The following is an 18590-nucleotide window of genomic DNA, read 5'->3' as shown; positions in this document are numbered from 1 at the left end:
CTAAAAGGATATTATTTTGTAAAGAAAACTCATAAGACATTAAACAACCTCTAAATCTTCAATTAATGATAATAAACTCGAAAGGAAGCTTAGGATGCAAATCTTAGTTTTGGAAAACGAGAAGTGTCGTCGGATCCAAGTGTTGAGATATTGATAAGGTTTGAGTATGTTGGTACTCTGGTGCTCTGGGAGCAGTTGTGTTATTGGGCTATCCGAGAGATAAGCCGGAAAACGAGTAGTTTCCGAGTATGTCGATACTCTTGTTCGTTGAGCAGTTTTGACCATCGGATGGAGATGAGTCGGATGATTTGGAGATCATCATGAGATAATGTTTATGCCTTCGGGTACAGTTTATGCCTTCGGGTACAGTTTATGCCTTCGGGTACAGTTTACACCTTCGGGTAATTCGGACATCGACGGGGGATATGATCGACCGTGAGGTTAGGATCGACCTGTTGATTGTCGGGCATAGCGGAGGGAAAAGTCGACCCGCAGGGTTAGGACTGATCTGGCTATGTCAAGGTTGTAAGTGACACTCGGGGGTTAGGGTCGACACAATGCCAGTGTTAGGACCGACTCGATCGTGCCCAGCCTACTTCTTCTGGAACTGTCGAGATTGACGATGCATTGACATATCATGCACTCTAATTATATTCGTTATGTGTTTTGATGAGTAGATGTTGATAAATATCGTTACGGGCTTTGATAATTGAATTGTACTAGAGAATTGATAACATGCTATGTTTAAACCTTAGGGTAGACAATGCAGAACTTGTATGTATATATATACCATATATATATACCCCTTATAGTTTACCAGTTGTCTTGTATTCTCTATACTATATTCCGTAAGTTGACCCTTGCACGTGCTACCTGTGTTTGGGGGGCTATGTATGCCCTTTTTGTCAGATGTCGTTGACGGATTGTTTCGTGGTGCTTCGTCGTACGGGGAAGACCCGGAGCGACATGACTACTATTGAGCCTTCGACGTGGACCCAGACTGAATGCAGGACCAGATGAGGGTCGACGATGGAAGTTTAGGGATGGGTGTTTAGAGTCTACTAAGGTTGGGTGTTAGTGTCATAGCTCTGACTTATTCTTATTTTGAGGGCTTGTGTTGCTGACACTTGACCTATCCTTTTTGGGATTGTACATTTTGCCTACGGGCGTTACACTTTTCTACTTTCCGTCACTGGAGGTTACTCGTGACGAGGTTGCTACTTACAGCGGGGGCTGTAATTATTATTGTACATTAGTTCTGTTATCTTTAGTCGTTGAGTTTCATTTCCTTTAGTCTCTAATATTGTTATCAAAAAAAAAAATAATTCACGTTTTCCGCTTTAAGTTTCTTTTTGGTTACTAAAGTGACGCCACCGAAATCGGGGTGTTACAGTTTATTTTATATTAAAAATTTATATTTTATTTGTATAATATTTTATTAATTTAAATTATAAAAAATAATAAAATATATTTTATTTTAAAAAACTATTTCATTATTATATTAATGTCTTAGTAAAGTACATTTTAACATACAAATATTTTTTAAAGAAAAAATAAAATATCATCCCGTAATTATAAATTGCTTTAGGGATTTTGGCATACATAAAAAGTTTACTTCAATTTCTAAATTGTGAGTTGTAAGAGAGTTGTGGCTGAACCTAAGATGCCTCGTGGGACGCTAGAAGTCATTCTTATCGGAGCAAAGGACCTTCACGACAAAGAGTTTCTCAGTAAGTTTGTCAAATTTGAATGGTTGATAATAACATTATTTTGAGCTTTAGCAATTATTAGCGGAAACATGAGATTATTTTCATATATCTGGAGACATTAATTCTCGATTCAATAGTTGTTTCCCCATTTTTGTAAATATAATATTTTCAGCTTGAAATTCAGATTATCCGATTAATACAAATTATGGGTTGATTGTACATGTATTTTATTTTGGCAGAGAAAATGGATCCTTATGTGATCCTCACGTACCGGGCACAGGAGCACAAAAGCAGTGTGGCCAAAGGTTTGTTTAATTATTTATCTATCTCTTTATCTTTTATTTTATGTTCTTTTTTTATGCAGAAATATTGCATTTTACTTTAAAAAAATTATGTGCTATAGGTGCTGGTTCTAATCCCAGTTGGAATGAGAGCTTCCTTTTCACCGTTTCTGACAATGTTTATGAACTGAATCTGAGATTTATGGACAAGGACACTTTTACCAAGGACGACTTTCTTGGCGAGGCAAAGTGAGTAAATTAAAGTCCATGTTTTTGTTTTCCTAAAGCAAAATTTTGTTGAATTAAAAGGGAGGTAAAAAATTATAGATAAAACAATTAACTTTATTATATATTTTTAATTCTTTTACAGATATTCTAATTTTAAAAATTCATTGAATTTTTTTTTAAATATCATATTTAATTAAAACTGTTATATAATTTTAACAATCAATAATATATATCTTTTCCTGTTAATTTTTTTAACAATTGATAATGTTATCACATATGTATATTTTTGTTAAATGGAGGGCTGAGTCCCAATAGATTGCATTTTTTATAATTGATATTTTATTATTTTTGAATAAGTTTCTTTTTATTTTTATTGTTTTTTTTTAAGAGGAAGACTTTTATTTATATTGTTAATAATATACCATTGAATTTATATGAATGTTGAATATTTTCATAACTGATTTACTTAATAATATTAAATATATTTTATTTTAATTTTCTTACTAGAATATTATTCATAAATAAGTCTTTAATGATTTTTATTACTCTCAGTGCCTTAATATCTTTCATTTTTTGACACATCTATTAAGAATGTTCTCATTTTCATTAAAATTTGTAACTAACTTCCAATTTTTTAATTTTTTTAATTTTTATATCACCTTTAAGAATTATATTAATATAAAGATATAATTGGTAAAATATAATTAATACTCTTTTGAAATTATAAAGGTGACAGACAATAATGAATGAGGGAGTAATTACTATGTTACATTTTTTCAAATTATACTTATCCACATTATCATAAATTGATTTTGATATTTATTTAATAACTATATCTTTATCAATTTATAATGTCATTTAACTGATTACATTTAATATATTTTTCTTTACTAGTAATTAATTCTTGCATCAATGCAGCCTGAATTCAATTTTACTTTTGTTATCTATTATATTATTTTTTTCAAAAAAGGAGAATAATATAATAAAGAAATTAAGAGTCAGTACAGAACCAGGCTAACAGAGAGCCAGCCAAAGGATATTATATTATATTATATTATATTATATTATATTATATTATATTATATTATATTATATTACCCTTACAAATCAAGAGTATAAGTTAATTGTTTCAAAGCATTGCAGCTAAAATAACATCTCAAAGTTTTTTGATCCTTCTCATCTGTAAAACATGTAATTTATTGTTTTTTAAAATGCAAGAAAGTGCCTGTTATATTTCAAAAAAAAAAAATTGAAACTAGAAACTATATGTGACTTTTTTCCTTCTTTAATTTTCAACATTTTGTTCATTTACTTTGTTATTTTCTTTCTTACTTATCTTGTGATTGAACATATGCAGAATTCATTTGGAACCGGTATTTGCTGAAGGGAGCATTTCTGAAACTGCTTACAATGTTGTGAAGGAGCAGAAGTATTGTGGGGAGGTTAAGGTGGCTCTCTCATTTTATCCTGAGAATTAGTAACAGTATTACCAAAATTTATTAGACCTGCCGAGAATTGTTTTTAAAATATTAAGTTGTTATTATAATTACAATGGACATCTATTGAAATAAATATGGTATTTGGTTTTGGAACTTTAACTCAACTTTGCTTATTTATCAAGTTAAATTGTAGCCAACAATCTTGGTTAATTTGTGATTCTTTAAAACATATTAGAAATTAACTTGGGTGTGGTGAAATATTAATTTTAATTACTGATAAAAATAGATTAAATGAAGATCGTATAAACAAGAAGATGTATGTTTTCCCTTGAGAAACCTCTTGAGGACGAGAAGTACTTCAAAATCAGTATAAGCATGATACACTTGGTCTTTGCCCAGTTCCTGTGTTCTTTAAAGAGGATATGAGTTCTTAGTTGGTTCAAAAACTAAGAATGAAGAAGTCTTCTTTGATCTTAACTTCCATTTGAAGTTCTGAAATCTTATTCGAGTTTATGGATCCACTTGTTTTCTTAAGATGCTAGAATTAGTTGTTTTCGTTACAAACAATATTGCATCTTATGAAAACGTTCTCATAATTATTTTCACATTGAAAAAAGTTTTTAAGAAACATTATTATTAAATTCTTCTTCAACTCTTTGTATTTTGATATAAGGTTATGAGTGTTGATCAAAAGATCTTTATAATTAAGAATCTCTATTACTAATAAAAATAGATTAAATGAAGATCGTATGAACAAGAAGATGTATGTTTTCCCCTTGAGAAACCTCTTGAGGACGAGAAGTACTTCAAAATCAGTATAAGCATGATACACTTGGTCTTTGCCCAGTTCCTGTGTTCTTTAAAGAGGATATGAGTTCTTAGTTGGTTCAAAAACTAAGAATGAAGAAGTCTTCTTTGATCTTAACTTCCATTTGAAGTTCTGAAATTTAATTCAAGTTTTTAGATCCACTTGTTTTCTTAAGATGCTAGAATTAGTTGTTTTCGTTACATACAATATTGCATCTTATGAAAATGTTCTCAGAATTATTTTCACATTGAAAAAAGTTTTTAAGAAACATTATTATTAAATTCTTTTTCAACTCTTTGTATTTAGATATAAGATTATGAGTGTTGATCAAAAGATCTTTATAATTAAGAATCTCTAAGCTCATAATCAAGAACTGCCTCTTCATACTTCCCATCTTCTGAATCTCTAGCTAACAGATTTTGTATTAACCACCAAAACACTGTTGTCTTCTTCACAACCATCCAAGCAAAAATAAAGTGATAAAAGCCTAAACTATTACAAGTCTTTATGTTTAAGGAGTAGATACTTCTGCACAATATTATGTAGTGATAAAATGTGGTGCGCAAAGTTCGACTTTGCCCCTTTTTACCAATCTTTAAATTTAGAAGAAAGACATCATTTTTCCTTCTTCTTCTTTAGTGCTACATTGCTAGTGTTCAATCACTCATCTTTCATATTGAAGTTTGTCAATTTCCAGTGGTTTTCACACGTGCCTTTCTATACGATCGTATTTTCTTTCAATGTTCAGTAAGCTCTACAATGTTTTTCTTGACCTTCTCGTTTGAGTTGTGGTGTGAAATATTTGGGGTTGCGTCGAGGTTGAGAAGGTGGGTGGGGTTGGTTGTGGTCGACGGTGAGGTCGAGGTCCCAATGCCGCCATTGTCAACAAATTTAATCTTCTGTAACAACTACTCTTTCGCACCTCCAGCCAAATCCACGACAAGAATGAATGGGCTAGACTTCTGGATCCCATGGACCATACCTTGTGGCAGGAATTGGTTTGTTATGAGGAGATGGAAGGGCTAGCTATAAGGAGAGGGCTCACACCTTCTAGGATGTCTTCAACTTCGACCCTTATACCAAGTGCTTTGAAAGCTTCACTTAACACACGACAACTTCTTCAACTCCCTTAACATGTGCACAAATAAATATGAGATTCTCAAGCCTCTCGCCTCCAATAGAGAACCTTCTACTTTCATGAGTAGCTTGAACATCATCCCCTAGTCAAGCCTCACTTACGTGATGTTACTTTTTTATTGTTTCTTTTCTAATTTTAGAATGCATAGTGCAAAGTAAACTTGATGAAAACAAGTGTAAAGTAAATTGCATCTTTAATTAATTTAAGAGTAAACTTGTTCAAACCCAAAGCATATTACTATTATTATGCAAAAGTCTGTTTGAAGCTCTTTTTGACGTGAGGAATCAGCACTAAGAGAACTAGGCTATATCAACAATAGAAAGAACTCTATCTCATTCCATATGCATTCAGATTTCTTAGAACATAACTTGCTTTGCTGAAAATAACCCAAATGCTAAGCCTTTAAATATTGTTTCTTTTACACTTCTGAACTCTAAGCTCTCTACCAACCAATCAATCATATATTGCTTTTACTTTCCTTTTGATTTAAGCAACCATTGCGTGTGTAAATCGATTATTTCCCAATCTTTGTGGTTCGATAATATTTTATATTACCTCGGGCATTCTGTACACTTGCAAAACGTGCATCATTGAGCAAAAAGGTAATCTTAAATTTTAGTAGAATGAGTAGTGCATGTGTTGTGTAAATGAACGACTACACTTATATTTATAGGCTCCAACGTCACCATCATTATCTCTACAAGCCTGTTGGAAGTTTGTGATTGATCTTCTGAATAAGGTAACGATTGTGCAGCCTGTGCTTATTTACAATTAAGTGGTCATCGCATGATCGATCGGTATTAGCTGGGACAAGTTGCTCCTTGGCTAAGTCATCAATCTAGTCCGCTCTTACGGTACTCCCTTAGTCATGATACCTTCAGACTTGTTGAGACGCTATTTGGCTTTTTGGGCCTGCTTAAACAACAAGAATGCCCTTGGTTAATAAATAAACCATAATTTATTCTTCTTTCATTTTATTTTTTTTGTGAACAATCCCTTTTTTCCAACTAAAGCTAATTGGGCTATATGATTTCATTGGGCTGGATTTTTAAGTGTAACTGCCCTGACTCGAGGAAAATGTCCAACCCTTTCAATTTATAGAATATAATTAACAAATAAATAATACAAAACGCTCCCATATATAATATATATTCAATGTAAGAGAAACTCGTCAAAGACTTGGGCCAGAAGAATGAGCAGCCTAACAGAGGAGCAGCTGATTGACATGGTTAGAAACTTCATTGAATCTGAATCCGAGCTCTCAGCGCCATTTTCAGACTCGCATCGTCGAAAACACAAACCCAGATGCCTCGCTTTGCAGGTTTTTCCAAATCTCTCTTTTTTTTGTTTGTTTTTGGATAAAGTCCAAATCTCCTTTTTCTAGTCATTGACGTCAACTCGATCTTCATAGTCATCTTCCTTATCTATTTCCAGTCACGATCGTTCTTTCATATTTGCCATTTTTTTAAAATTAATAAAAAAACTTCTGAAGTTGTTTTTGTTTTGTGGGTATATGTTTTTTCCCAACGTATTCGTATTCCATAGACGACAATCATGATACTAATTTTTCAGCTCTAAGATTATGTTAAGTGGATATGTTTTTTCTTTCATACCTATTGTCTATGGATCGAACTGTAGATAGATTGATGTTTAAGGAGTTTAACTATCTACAAGTTGTGTTGCTACCTTGTTGGTTTTGTGTGTATATGTTGAATGTTGATCTATTGAGTTTAATTTGCATTTGCAGGAAATATTGTGGGAGACTACAGATACTGAAGTTGAGGTTCTTCAGAGAGTCTTGAAGCAAGTGGAAAACGTTGAGTTTGCAAGCGCCACCGATTTGAAGAAGCGGGTGGTGATGAAGCTGAAACTGGATGGCTTTGAAGCTTCTCTTTGTAAAACATACTGGGATTCCACTTTTCATTGCTCTAAAGGTCGTCCCCTTGATCCTCAATAGCTTTGGACCCATTTTGTGATTCTCTTCTATCTATCTTTTACTTTTCTTTTCTTTTCTTTTCTATATGTTTCTTCTTTTTTATTGGGTAGTGCTTATAAATTCTCCTACATATATAATATTAAATAGTTTTCAGATTTCTAAAATAGCAAGGCACTCTATTTTTTTATTTATTTTATTTTTTAAATAGTATAGAGTGGATTTGTCGGAGAGATTTAGAAAAATATCTCATTATTTTTTTATCAAAAATAACTACGTATCATATTATTCATCTTTATCTTATTTCTATTTTCTTCATGTGATTTTTTATTATAGCTTGGAGGGCTTAAGCCGTACTCTTTATGTGATATAATGTTTTCCTTATTGCGTACTCCACCACATATATCTTTTTTCTCCTTTTATCTCATCACACCTGCCATTTGAGCAAATTTTCGGTACTAGTATACTATTGTAGTGTACTGAAGTTTCACCACATCCCCTCTCACAACTTGAGAGTAATGTTTTTTACTTTTTTTTCAAAGAAATTTTAGAAATAAATTAAAGTTATGTACAACTAACCATAAAATTAAAGCTAGGTGTCATATTTTAAATGGGGGAGTATGTACTATTATAATACTTAAAAATTTCCCTATCATTCACTCTATTTTTTTTAAGCATCATTTCACTCGTTTTCACTTAATTTTAGTAAAGACAGGTGTATCATACTATCATCAAATGAGTGAATTAACTTTCACATGAAAAGATCTTATCTACCATACAATTTGGGATCTCAATTATTTTTCTCTATCTCTTTTCGGGTCACAGATCACATATTACATTTTATTTTTTTAGTAGTTTACACACTTTGGGTTTGAAACTCATCATTACCTTTTAATTTAGCTTTTGTAATTGATTATGGTAGGCTTATTTTTTATGGAAAATATTGTGTAAACAAACTAACAGTAAAAAAAATTAATATTATGATGTTACGTAATGTGATAAGAAAATAGATTTAAAAAAAAAAAGGTATTTAGATACTTATGTATAATAATCGTTTGTCACTTCTTTGTTCTATATTCAGTAACGAATGTTTATTATTTTTGTTCCCTTCATTTGTAGTTTTCCACTTCACATGTGATTATGAGTACATTGAAGTGATGATCATGGGAGATAAGAATGGTGTGATCACACCAACGAGGCTAATAGTGGATATGGAGTTTAGGTCTCAGTTTGAGTTAGCAAAACCGACAAGGGCTTATAAAGAGCTCACTGAAACTCTCCCTTGTGTGTTTGTTGGGACTGAAGCAAAACTTGCCAAGATAATCTCTCTGCTCTGTTCGGCTGCTAAAGAATCACTGAAAGAGAGAGGCTTTCATGTTCCTCCATGGAGGAAAGCCTCTTTCATGCAATCCAAGTGGCTCTCCAAAAACTGCAAAAAGGTATCATAGAGTGAGCTGAGATAATATTTAACTACCAATTTACCCATGCATGTAGGTGCTCCATTTTGGTATCCTTTTTGGCCTTTTGAAGACAAAGAATCAATTTCAACTATATTCCACTGAAGCATATAAGACGACCAGGCTTTTGTACCAAATTTCCGGAATTTTGACCTTGTGTAAACATATGGATATGCTTCATTTGAGCAATAATACTTCATTTACACTCTAATTCTATTTACGTAAAGAGATAGATGAGAAAATAGAGAAATAAGAGATATACCGGACAGTGCGATAGAAAATTAAAAAAAAAAGAGAAATAAAAAAATTGTGTGAAGACATAATTGAAATGAATGTGAGTGAATCAAAACCTTTATTTGAGTAATTCCCTATCAAGAGTTTGCCAAGAATTTCTAGTTAAGGATATGAGGGTTAACCCCTCTCCTGTGTGCATGAGAGTTTTATGTACGGCTTCCACCACCCCTATGACCTATTGGCTATACGTTACAAAAAATCGTGATATGTTTTACTCTAATGCATATTGGCGGTGTTGGCCTGCTGGGTTATAAGACTCCTTGCTAAGAGCCCCAAATTGATTAAATGTAGATTTTTTGGCAAGTCTCATGTTTCGACCATTTTCTCTTCTGAAATTTTTTATTAATATTGAAAACACGCTCACATTTTAAAATAATGGAAATTAAAGTAGGATAAATAAGAAATATTATGTCCCCGAATGATAGCTCAAGTGGTAATAATTAGGGACATGTTGCTTGGGTGAGGGAGGTCCATAGATCAATTTATCTTTCCGATGTATAAAAAAAATTACGATTGTTGTTTAAAAAATAATAATAAGGAAATGATCAAGGTGAAATAAAATGGAAAAATAATATAAAAATAAAAAATAAAAAGTATGAAAGAAATAAATACTAAACAAAAATACAAGGAAATAAATATGAAGAAAAATTAAGTGGAAATAAAGAGGAAGAAAAATTTGAATTGTATATAACCAAACCAAATATATTTCCCTCTCTCATTTAAGTGATCATGTTAGATTTTGCATATTTTTTTTTTATAGGCAAATGTTAGTGGTTAGTTGTTAGTAAGTTATAAAATCCCTTCAAAGTTCCCTTCCAGGATTCGAACCCTGGACCTTCCCCTCCCCACCCTTATGTCCCCTAGCTCTTACCACTTGAGCTAACCCTCGGGGACGTTAGATTTTGCATATAATGCTTATTGTTACGAAAGCCTCATCGACGAAATGCAAGAAATTCGATGTGACATACTCCAACTGGTTTGCTCTTCCTTCCTTCTCATATCATCATATGTCTATTTCTCTCTCATGATTTCATTGGTTGTTTTAACTTCTATTGCTGATTTAATTTGTTTAGAAACTTTCAAGATGTTTAGCACTGCTCTTAATTAGTTTTTGTGATTGTGGAACTTCAAATCATTATTTCGATCAAATTTCTATGAGTTATAATTCATTTACAAATCACTTTCTATTCAATCTCATGTCCATCGACGCACTGTGGAATTTTAATCTATAATTACTGGTGTGAAATGATGAGCAAACTGCAAAGCAAAGTCACATCACTATAATAGAACCAGGGGTATGAAACCATCTCAAAGAGGTCTTCCTGAGCATCAGAGGGAATGCTCTACGATTACTGGATTTGTAGCATTAGAAAACGTCATAAAAGTGATGAACACATCAAGATTTTCGGTAGGATCAAAATCACCTGCGTATGACTCAATCTCTATTGGCTTCTTGAAACCTTTTGGGATATCTAGGAGCAAAATTCCCTTAGTGGAGGGATGGAGGATTTGAGCCAAAACTGTAGTGGTTTGGTCAAATAATCTATCATGTCGGGTTCCAAATTCCACAACAGCTAGGGTTTCTAGTAGAATTGAGGTGGGATGGCAATGGGTAGGGTTTGAGTAGGGTACTATAATACCCATCCTCATACCCGCGTTTTAAAAAATTACCCATACCCGTCCTCATACCCGTGTGGGTAGCAACTTGAATGTCCGTCCCCGTACCCTCTGAGTACCTATTTGCCCATTACCCGCAATTTAGCTAACCAAAATATATTTTTCACTATTTTTGTTAATAGTAAACAAAAACACAACTACAATTTAAAATAAAAAACACTAAAAAAAATCCAAAAGATTATTCAAATACTTAACAAATAAAATCATTCAACTAAGCATATTTTTTTAGAAGGAATAAACGAAAAAGATATAATTTTTTAGAATATATTTTTCACTATTTTTGTTAATAGTAAACAAAAACACAACTACAATTTTAAATAAAAATCCAAAAGATTATTCAAATACTTAACAAATAAAATCATTCAACTAAGCATAATATTTTTTTAGAAGGAATAAACGAAAAAGATAAAATTTTAAATTTATAATATAGCCCTAAGTTGTAGGTTAATAACTTACAAATTTTAAAAATAAGTGGGAGTAAATTAGTGATGATTATGAATACCTTAAATACTCACCTATTTTTTTTAAAAAGAGTAAGTTTGAAAGCTATTGCTTAAGTTAATTTGTTATATATTACCAAATTATAATAATAATAAGAATAATATGTGTGTGCGGGTATGGGGTGGGTTGGGTACTATAATACCCATACCCGCACCCATACCCGCTACTTTTTGCGGGTAATTACCCATACCCGTCTAGCGGGTTTTTACCCTACCCATAGTGGGTAGTTTTTGCGGGTACCCTATGGGTCTAGGACCCATTGCCATCCCTAGTTGAGGATGTGTTGTGTAGGTTGTGCTCTACAAGGGTTAAGGTATTTTTAGGCTACTTTTGTACTTCACATGGGCCAGGCTACACAAAGTTTTTTTTTGTTATGATTAGGGGTATCAGTCGGCCCGGTTTTGATGAATTATTTTGCCAATCCGAGCCCGACCACCAAAAACCATTTGTTTGCACCCGCAAAACCCTGTTTTCAACCCAAATCGACCCAATTGCACAAAAAGCTTCAAATGTACCATTTCGGATTAAACCATGTGTTGTTGGAAAACCCTAATGTCAAGAGTTTATCCAAACCAACTCATGTGCACATTAGAAACACCAACAAGTGGATCTGTTTATGGAGTTGAAGTTGTGATATTGGGTCGACTGATCGATCGGCCTACAACACTGACATTTCTCATATCAAATATTTGAAAAATATATGAAAGTTTAGTAAAATTATAAAAACATCAAACAATATAACAAGTAAAATTATCACATTTTTAATTTTCTTTATTTGTTTTTCTATTATTCAATAGTGTTCCTCTCAAAACATTGAATTTGAAACGATGATAAAAGCCTTAACAACCAAGGAAAAGATCTTCTACAGTTCTACGTACGTAAGAGAGACAGTGGCGAAATTAGAAATTTTGGGAAGCTGGGGCAAATTTATGATTGAATCCCTAAATTTTGCCTTACCTTGTGTTTACGGTGGTTTTTGGTAAACAAATATCCTCTTAGTTCGACTAAAGGAAGTTTAGATTCGGGGTCCTTTTGGGAAAACGTCTTGCCAAAGTGTTGTGTGTGAGTTGATATTTTTCGACAACAATGCACGATTCAAAAGAAATTGGATTTCATTAAACACGGATCAATTACATGAAGATCAAAGTGTAACAAAGTGTCGACAAGAAATTAAGCAACAGGACTAGTAAAATTAACACGCGACGCTACAAGCTTAAATGCAAGAAAGATAAACATTTGGTTCTGCAACATACTCCTCCATCATCACGTCTTGCTCCTTGAGTCTCATTGATGCGGACATTAGAGCTTTTTAGTGAATTTTTCAGAGTTGAGTTGGGAACCCCCTTTTTGACTTGAATTCTCCCATTTATAGAGTATGTCCTTGGCGGTTTTTCTTCTTCTTCTTGGATGGGTTAGTGGGTCTAATCCCCTCTTCCCACGATCTGAAGTTGGTTTTGGAAGTTCCTTGTGCAATGGTGGAGATCGTGTGCCTCAGCTGCTTTAACCGCTCCTTGGCCACGTGTGCAACCAACGTGGTGAGAATCTGACTTGGTCAATGCTGCACATGTTAAATGTGCCTATGTTTGTAGCAATAGTTCCCGTTGTCGAATTCGACTGCCTCTTTAACTTGGTGCATTTTTCCTTTCCTTTCTTTAGTCCAAATTCGACTGCCTTGTGTGCCCTGGGCCAAATGTCCTTGGGCCAAAATATTGGGCCAACAGATGCCCCCCAAAAATGTTGATTCTCGACTACCAGGTCTCGGAGGGATCAAGCATTTTTGAGTGCGAATTTCGAACGGAACTAATGGTCATTTGCGACTTTTGCCTTTCTGACTTCAAGTCCCATCAGAGATCCTGTCGTTTGACTTCTGCCCCAATCAGAAGCTTTAGCGTCTGACTTCGTCTGTCATCTGCCGTCTCTATTCTAGGGTAATCATGACCCCTTTTTAGCCTTTATGTTAGGGTTTGCGGTTATATAATAAAATAACCGTTGGATTTCAAAAATTTTTATGCACCATCCTGTAATGCAGCTTCACGTCCGACTCTTCATTTGCCTATAAATACGCCATTGTTGGCCCTTTGCAAGCTTTACAACTTTTCAAACACTCAAGCTTTGCCTGATTTTACTTGTGATCATCTTCAATCGTCCGGTTTCTGCTTTTCTGGTGCATTCTCTGAATATTTCCATGGCTTCCGGTTCTGACAACGTCATTCCCCTGGCCGCTGCGTGCGAGATGAACGAGGCCAAACGCACTCCCATTCCAGACCCGCCATATGAAGTGGAGAAAAGGGCTATCTGGAAATCTCAGGTATTCATCCCTATTTCTGTAAATGGCAATCTACGTGCCATTTTAGGTCCTTTGAAGAAGGCGAAGAAGGGCAGGCCTAACAGTCTTCCTGAGGGTTACGAGCAATTTCACCCCAGTGTTCGTGGGGATGAGCTTGTTCTTGCATTTCGACCCTCTTACCGCTTGCCCTTCTTGAAAGATCCCAAGAGGACTTTTAGGTCTGCACCGCCTAATCCAACTGCTGGTGAGGGAGCCTATTTGAAATGGCTTGACAAGGTGGAAGCCAGTAAGTCTGGGCATTGGAAAGTCACTGGGATTTTCGACCTCATTCAGTTGTCGAGGTCGCCGATTTCTTACAATCCTGCTATGATTTTAAGTTCTCTCTTCTTTTGGGAGCGGTCTACCAATAGCTTCCATGTCCCCTTTGGGATGCTTTCTCCCACTCTCCTTGATGTTGCTGCCATTACTGGCCTTTGGGTGGTGGGTGATGATTACCATTCCTCTGCTGCCCCCACCAATCCCATCGCCATTCCGACGGACAACATCGCTTTCAGTAAATTTATTAAAGATCACTATGTCGAGAATGGTGAAGTCTCCGACGCTGAGCATGTCGCGTTTCTTCTCTACTAGCTTTCTGCCTATGTGTTATGCACCAAATCCTTGAGGATTCCGGCTAAACTTCTTCCTTTGGCCAATTTGTTACATGAGGGTCGAATTATCGCTATGGCTAGGCTTGTGCTTGGCAATCTTTATCAGATGATCAATGAAGCGATAGCCGACATTCGAGATCCTAAGGTTGCGTCTTTGAATGCAGCTGGTCCTTTCTGGCTACTTCAACTTTGGATGAATGCGGTTTTCGAATCATTTCTTCCAGCCAAGAACCCTCCTCCCGTGGTGTCTAACACAAGGGTTGATGCTTTCAGACTTAAGGCCCTAACTCCCCCTTATGACGCTTCCACTTTTGAAGCTGACTTTAAGAAGTATTTCACTATGTTTTTCGAGCTGAAACGTTTTCGCTCGGGCTTTGCGCCGTACCACAAACCTTCTTATGGCCCTCGGTGGCTAAGGAATTCTTATCCCAACCTTCCTGGCTCAGAGAACCTCTCTCAGCATCAAATCGAGCTTTGGCAAACTATATTATCCCCCAGGGTGTTGACTATCAACTTTGCCATTAATGACTTCACTCTGTGTGGCTACAATCCTCAGCTTGTGTCTCGACAATTTGGGCTGAGCCAAGATTTGCCCAATACTTTGTTCGATAAATCCCTTGTCCTCTACCCTGGTACCATCACCAAACGTAGTGCCTTCGACACTACCATTAGCTACTACAACGAAGAGGAGCTGCTTGGCCTTAGTCCTTTCAATTTTACTCCATCTTTTTACGTCACCCAGGCGTTTAAGGCTTGGTGGTCTGCTTATTGGCATGACATTTCGACACCGATTGAAGATTGCTTCCAGCGCATAACGAGTATTTTTCTTTTGCAGAAGCAGGCCCCAAGGAAGACCAAAGGTATGCATACATCTGAGATCAACGCTTTTCAACAATTCTTCGGTGTAGTATACTTTCCGGGTCCTCGTCTTCAGGAAACTGTTGCCAAAGCAGCTCAAGTTCTAAGACGAATGTGGGAAGCTAAAGCCAAGAAAACTCGATTGAGCATTCCCTCTGATGAGGATGGTCTTTCTTTCATTATTCGAAAAACAGGCTTTAGGTTCCCACCACTGCCTACTTGTAAGTATCCTTTGGCCTTTCCAGTGGTGCTTCCTAAGTGGGTTGACCATGTAAGTATCAAAAACTTTTACCATAGCGCATTGCCCCCTCGGAAGCGGGTGACCTGGACCAAGCGTTACCTATGGAATTTCCCTCTCCATGTGCCGGTCGAAATCTTCAACCACATATCGATAAGAACGCTTATTGGTCAAGGTAATCATTTCGACCTGACATCTTTGCGATACTTATGGCTTAATTTTCCTTTGTTTTTCTTTTGTAGCTGAGCCAATTCCGCGACCGACCCCTCAAGCTTCTCCTCGGGTGACTTCTGCTACTATCGAAGTTGAGGATGATGATGATGATGTTACTCTGGCTGATAAGCTCAAGATGCCTAAGGTAATACCGAAACCTGTGAAGCTTTGATCTTTATTCGATATATATATCTTTGTGATCATTTGCCTTTTGTTTCAGAGTCGAAAACGAGGGGCCACCCCTACCACTTCTGCAAGCCAGAAAAGGGCAAAAGGTGCTGGTGAACTTACTGTGGGAAATCCTTCCCCGGCTAAGTCAGCTAGCCAACGTGAGGAAATGCAGCAAGATGGTGATCAAGGTGTTGATCAGCAAGCTTCCAGCCCTCTTCTTCAAGGCACTACACTCATTCCTGTCGAGATGGCTCCGGCCAAGAAGACCTCCAGGTAGAAGTCTAGTCGTAAGTCTGGCAGCTCCTCTTCCCACCACTCCAAGAGTTCGACCAGTTCCAGTCCTCTCAAAGAATATGGCCCTAAGGTAAATCATTATGATTCACATCTTGTCTCAATTTGCTTTCTTTTCTTCCCTCTCAATCATTTCCGCTTTTATTCTTCAGAGGGTTGGCATGTCTAAAATGGCTGTACCTCGAGCCACATGGTTTTCTTCTAAACCCCCACCAGTTGTCTTGTCTAGCTCTTTGAGCAGTTTAGAATCCTCGAGCTCGAGTTTGGACTCTAATGAGTCAGACCCTGTGTGGGACAAGTTGACATTCTATTTTAACTCGAAACCAATTGCTTGGCAACATCCTGGTTGTGAACCCTATTATACCAAAGAATGTCGAGATAACCTTTCTAATTTTCCTCCGCAAGATATTCAGAACATGCCTTCCCCTACTCGTGAAGACAATGCACCACGTGTAGAGGTACATGGTGGTGAGGATCAAGTGCCTCCAATCATTCAGCCTGACCAGGTGATTGGTGTTATGCTCCCACCAAAGGCTGATGTTCCGGCCTCAACTCATTCTGAACCTTTTCCTCGACAGCTTCAAACTTCTCCCCAACAGCTTCAACCTTCTCCCCAACAGCTTCAACCTTCTCCTCAACAACTTCAACAAGGTGCCAGGGTTGCTTTGTTTTCTCCTCATGCTAAGGGAGGTTCAGCTTCTTCTAAGACTGCTGCTTCTTCCCACACTTCCGGTGAGAGGCTCAGTGCCCTTTTGGTTGAAGATCCTCTTTCCATCTTTCAGAGCTTCTTTGATGGCACTTTGGATCTCGATTCTCCGCCACGTCAAGCTGAAACTACTGAGACTGCTCAGTCTGGTGGAGTAGTTAATGATAGCCAGACTGAGGAAGCTTTTGGCAAGTTGAAAAGGCTGGTTTTCGATGAAGGCTTCATCGATGGGGTCCGGGCCAACCCTCGATTAGGCCAGGAAGTTAAAGAGCTGCTTGCTTTCCTATTGGGCCAACGACTTGACCAAATTCGGGCAGATGCTCTCGTCGAGCTTCAGACTCTCTTGGTCGATATCTTGGCCACACTTGACAAAGCCATTGCGGTGGAACAACTCATCGAGACTAAACAGGCACAAGTGGCTTCCAACACCAATGGACTCTTGCCCGCGATAGATGAAATTCTCAAGCTGACTGCTAGGAAAATTCTTATAGAAGCTGAGTTGTCAAGTGTTGATGCTCGACTGGATGAGCTTCAAAGGGAGGTGGCAAGGCTCGAGAAGCAGAGGGCGACGTTGATTGATGAAAGTCCGGCTGTGAACTCCCGGCTCAACACTCTAGCTGCCGAATGCACAAATGTGATGTTATCGACATCTCAACTCTCTAAGGAGGTTGCAGCGGAGCAACGTGTGAAGCAAAGCTTGGATTCCAGGATTGCTGCTGCCAGGGTTCAACTTGAAGCTTTCAAGTCGAGGGTTTAGGTTTCTTGATTTTTACTTGATGTAGTGGCCATGGGTTTTTATCGCCTTTGTTGCCAATCTTGTAGTGTTCATTCCTGTAACTCAGTTCAACATTTTAATCAATGAATGGATTTCGTATTGGTGATACTCGACATGCCTTACTTTTCGATTGCATTTTATTGTCGATGTTTCGGTCTTTTGTTAAATTATTTCCTGCGAAGTATTACTGAATTCTATACCATTTAGTTTGGCATCTAATCTAACTTTTCATCTTCTAAGTCTCCTTGGAAACCGCAGTAATTTATAACGCTCTTTTATCACGTTCTTGTTCAACGACTTAAGAACTTCCTCCACTCGCGGAAGTGGCTGACGTGGCTTACTGTGTTTGGCTGACGCTTTGGCAACTGCATGCTCTGCATTAATGCGGCTCTTTGTTACATTCCCATTATAAATGGAGCCGTTTTTACTCGTCTTTCATTAGTAATTTCTCTTCTTTCCATTCTCATCTTCTTCCTGCAACTGAGAACCTTCCATCCTTGACTATGGATAGCAGGCTCATTCTTCGTCGTATCAGAGACCTGGCTTTCCAGGATGACCTTTTCCAGAACCTGTATGACTCCTCTGCTCGCCTTGATGAGCTTTTGGGGCTCATTGATCAACTGCTTCACAGGCCAATCATTGCGCGCATTAGAATTCCTCTTCAGGAATTCCAGGGGCTTCTCTTGGAAGCCAAGCCCCTGTTTGAAGAGTTCAGGGAGCTTTCAGTGATGGTGTTCTTTCAGGAACACCAAATAGATGAATGGAATGAGAAATTTGATTTTCTCCAGGCCTCTTTGGACCAGCAAGACCCGGAAGGTCTCGTTCGACTAGCCGTCGAGATGTCTGCGGTCTCCTTTGAAGACCTGGCCGCTCTTCAAAAGAAGGCTCGATTTGAGGGCCAGATAGTGGCGCTGGTGGATCGATTAGCACCCATGC

The 18590-nt window shown here is 36.8% G+C and overlaps 2 protein-coding genes across 2 annotated transcripts; both read left to right on the top strand.

Annotated features, from left to right (window-relative positions):
* The first annotated feature begins 1663 nt into the window (after nt 1-1663).
* On the top strand, nt 1664-3696 carry LOC130731797 (16 kDa phloem protein 2-like). Its single transcript, XM_057584016.1, has 4 exons — nt 1664-1730; nt 1949-2014; nt 2113-2239; nt 3576-3696. The coding sequence occupies exons 1-4, from the start codon at nt 1664-1666 to the stop codon at nt 3694-3696; spliced, it is 381 nt and encodes a 126-aa protein (XP_057439999.1).
* A 3068-nt stretch (nt 3697-6764) lies between these two features.
* LOC130734426 (uncharacterized) lies at nt 6765-9204 on the top strand. Its single transcript, XM_057586852.1, has 3 exons — nt 6765-6924; nt 7351-7537; nt 8656-9204. Exons 1-3 carry the CDS (start codon nt 6796-6798, stop codon nt 8982-8984), a joined length of 645 nt encoding a protein of 214 aa, XP_057442835.1. The 5' UTR covers nt 6765-6795; the 3' UTR covers nt 8985-9204.
* Nucleotides 9205-18590: the final 9386 nt, after the last annotated feature.

This window comes from Lotus japonicus, chromosome 1 (genome assembly GCF_012489685.1).
Source record: "Lotus japonicus ecotype B-129 chromosome 1, LjGifu_v1.2".
NCBI lineage: Eukaryota > Viridiplantae > Streptophyta > Magnoliopsida > Fabales > Fabaceae > Lotus > Lotus japonicus.
The sequence above is the reverse complement of the archived record's forward strand: the minus strand, read 5'-3'. Positions and strand labels throughout refer to the sequence as shown.

What these genes read in the sequence shown, in the direction of transcription:
- LOC130731797 (XM_057584016.1), top strand. Translation starts at nt 1,664, where the DNA reads ATGCCTCGTGGGACGCTAGAAGTCATTCTTATCGGAGCAAAGGACCTT. An exon ending in CAAAAGCAGTGTGGCCAAAG is followed by an intron (nt 2,015 to 2,112) that starts GTTTGTTTAATT and finishes TATGTGCTATAG; the next exon opens with GTGCTGGTTCTAATCCCAGT. An exon ending in GACTTTCTTGGCGAGGCAAA is followed by an intron (nt 2,240 to 3,575) that starts GTGAGTAAATTA and finishes GAACATATGCAG; the next exon opens with AATTCATTTGGAACCGGTAT.
- LOC130734426 (XM_057586852.1), top strand. Translation starts at nt 6,796, where the DNA reads ATGAGCAGCCTAACAGAGGAGCAGCTGATTGACATGGTTAGAAACTTC. An exon ending in CCAGATGCCTCGCTTTGCAG is followed by an intron (nt 6,925 to 7,350) that starts GTTTTTCCAAAT and finishes TTGCATTTGCAG; the next exon opens with GAAATATTGTGGGAGACTAC. An exon ending in CACTTTTCATTGCTCTAAAG is followed by an intron (nt 7,538 to 8,655) that starts GTCGTCCCCTTG and finishes CTTCATTTGTAG; the next exon opens with TTTTCCACTTCACATGTGAT.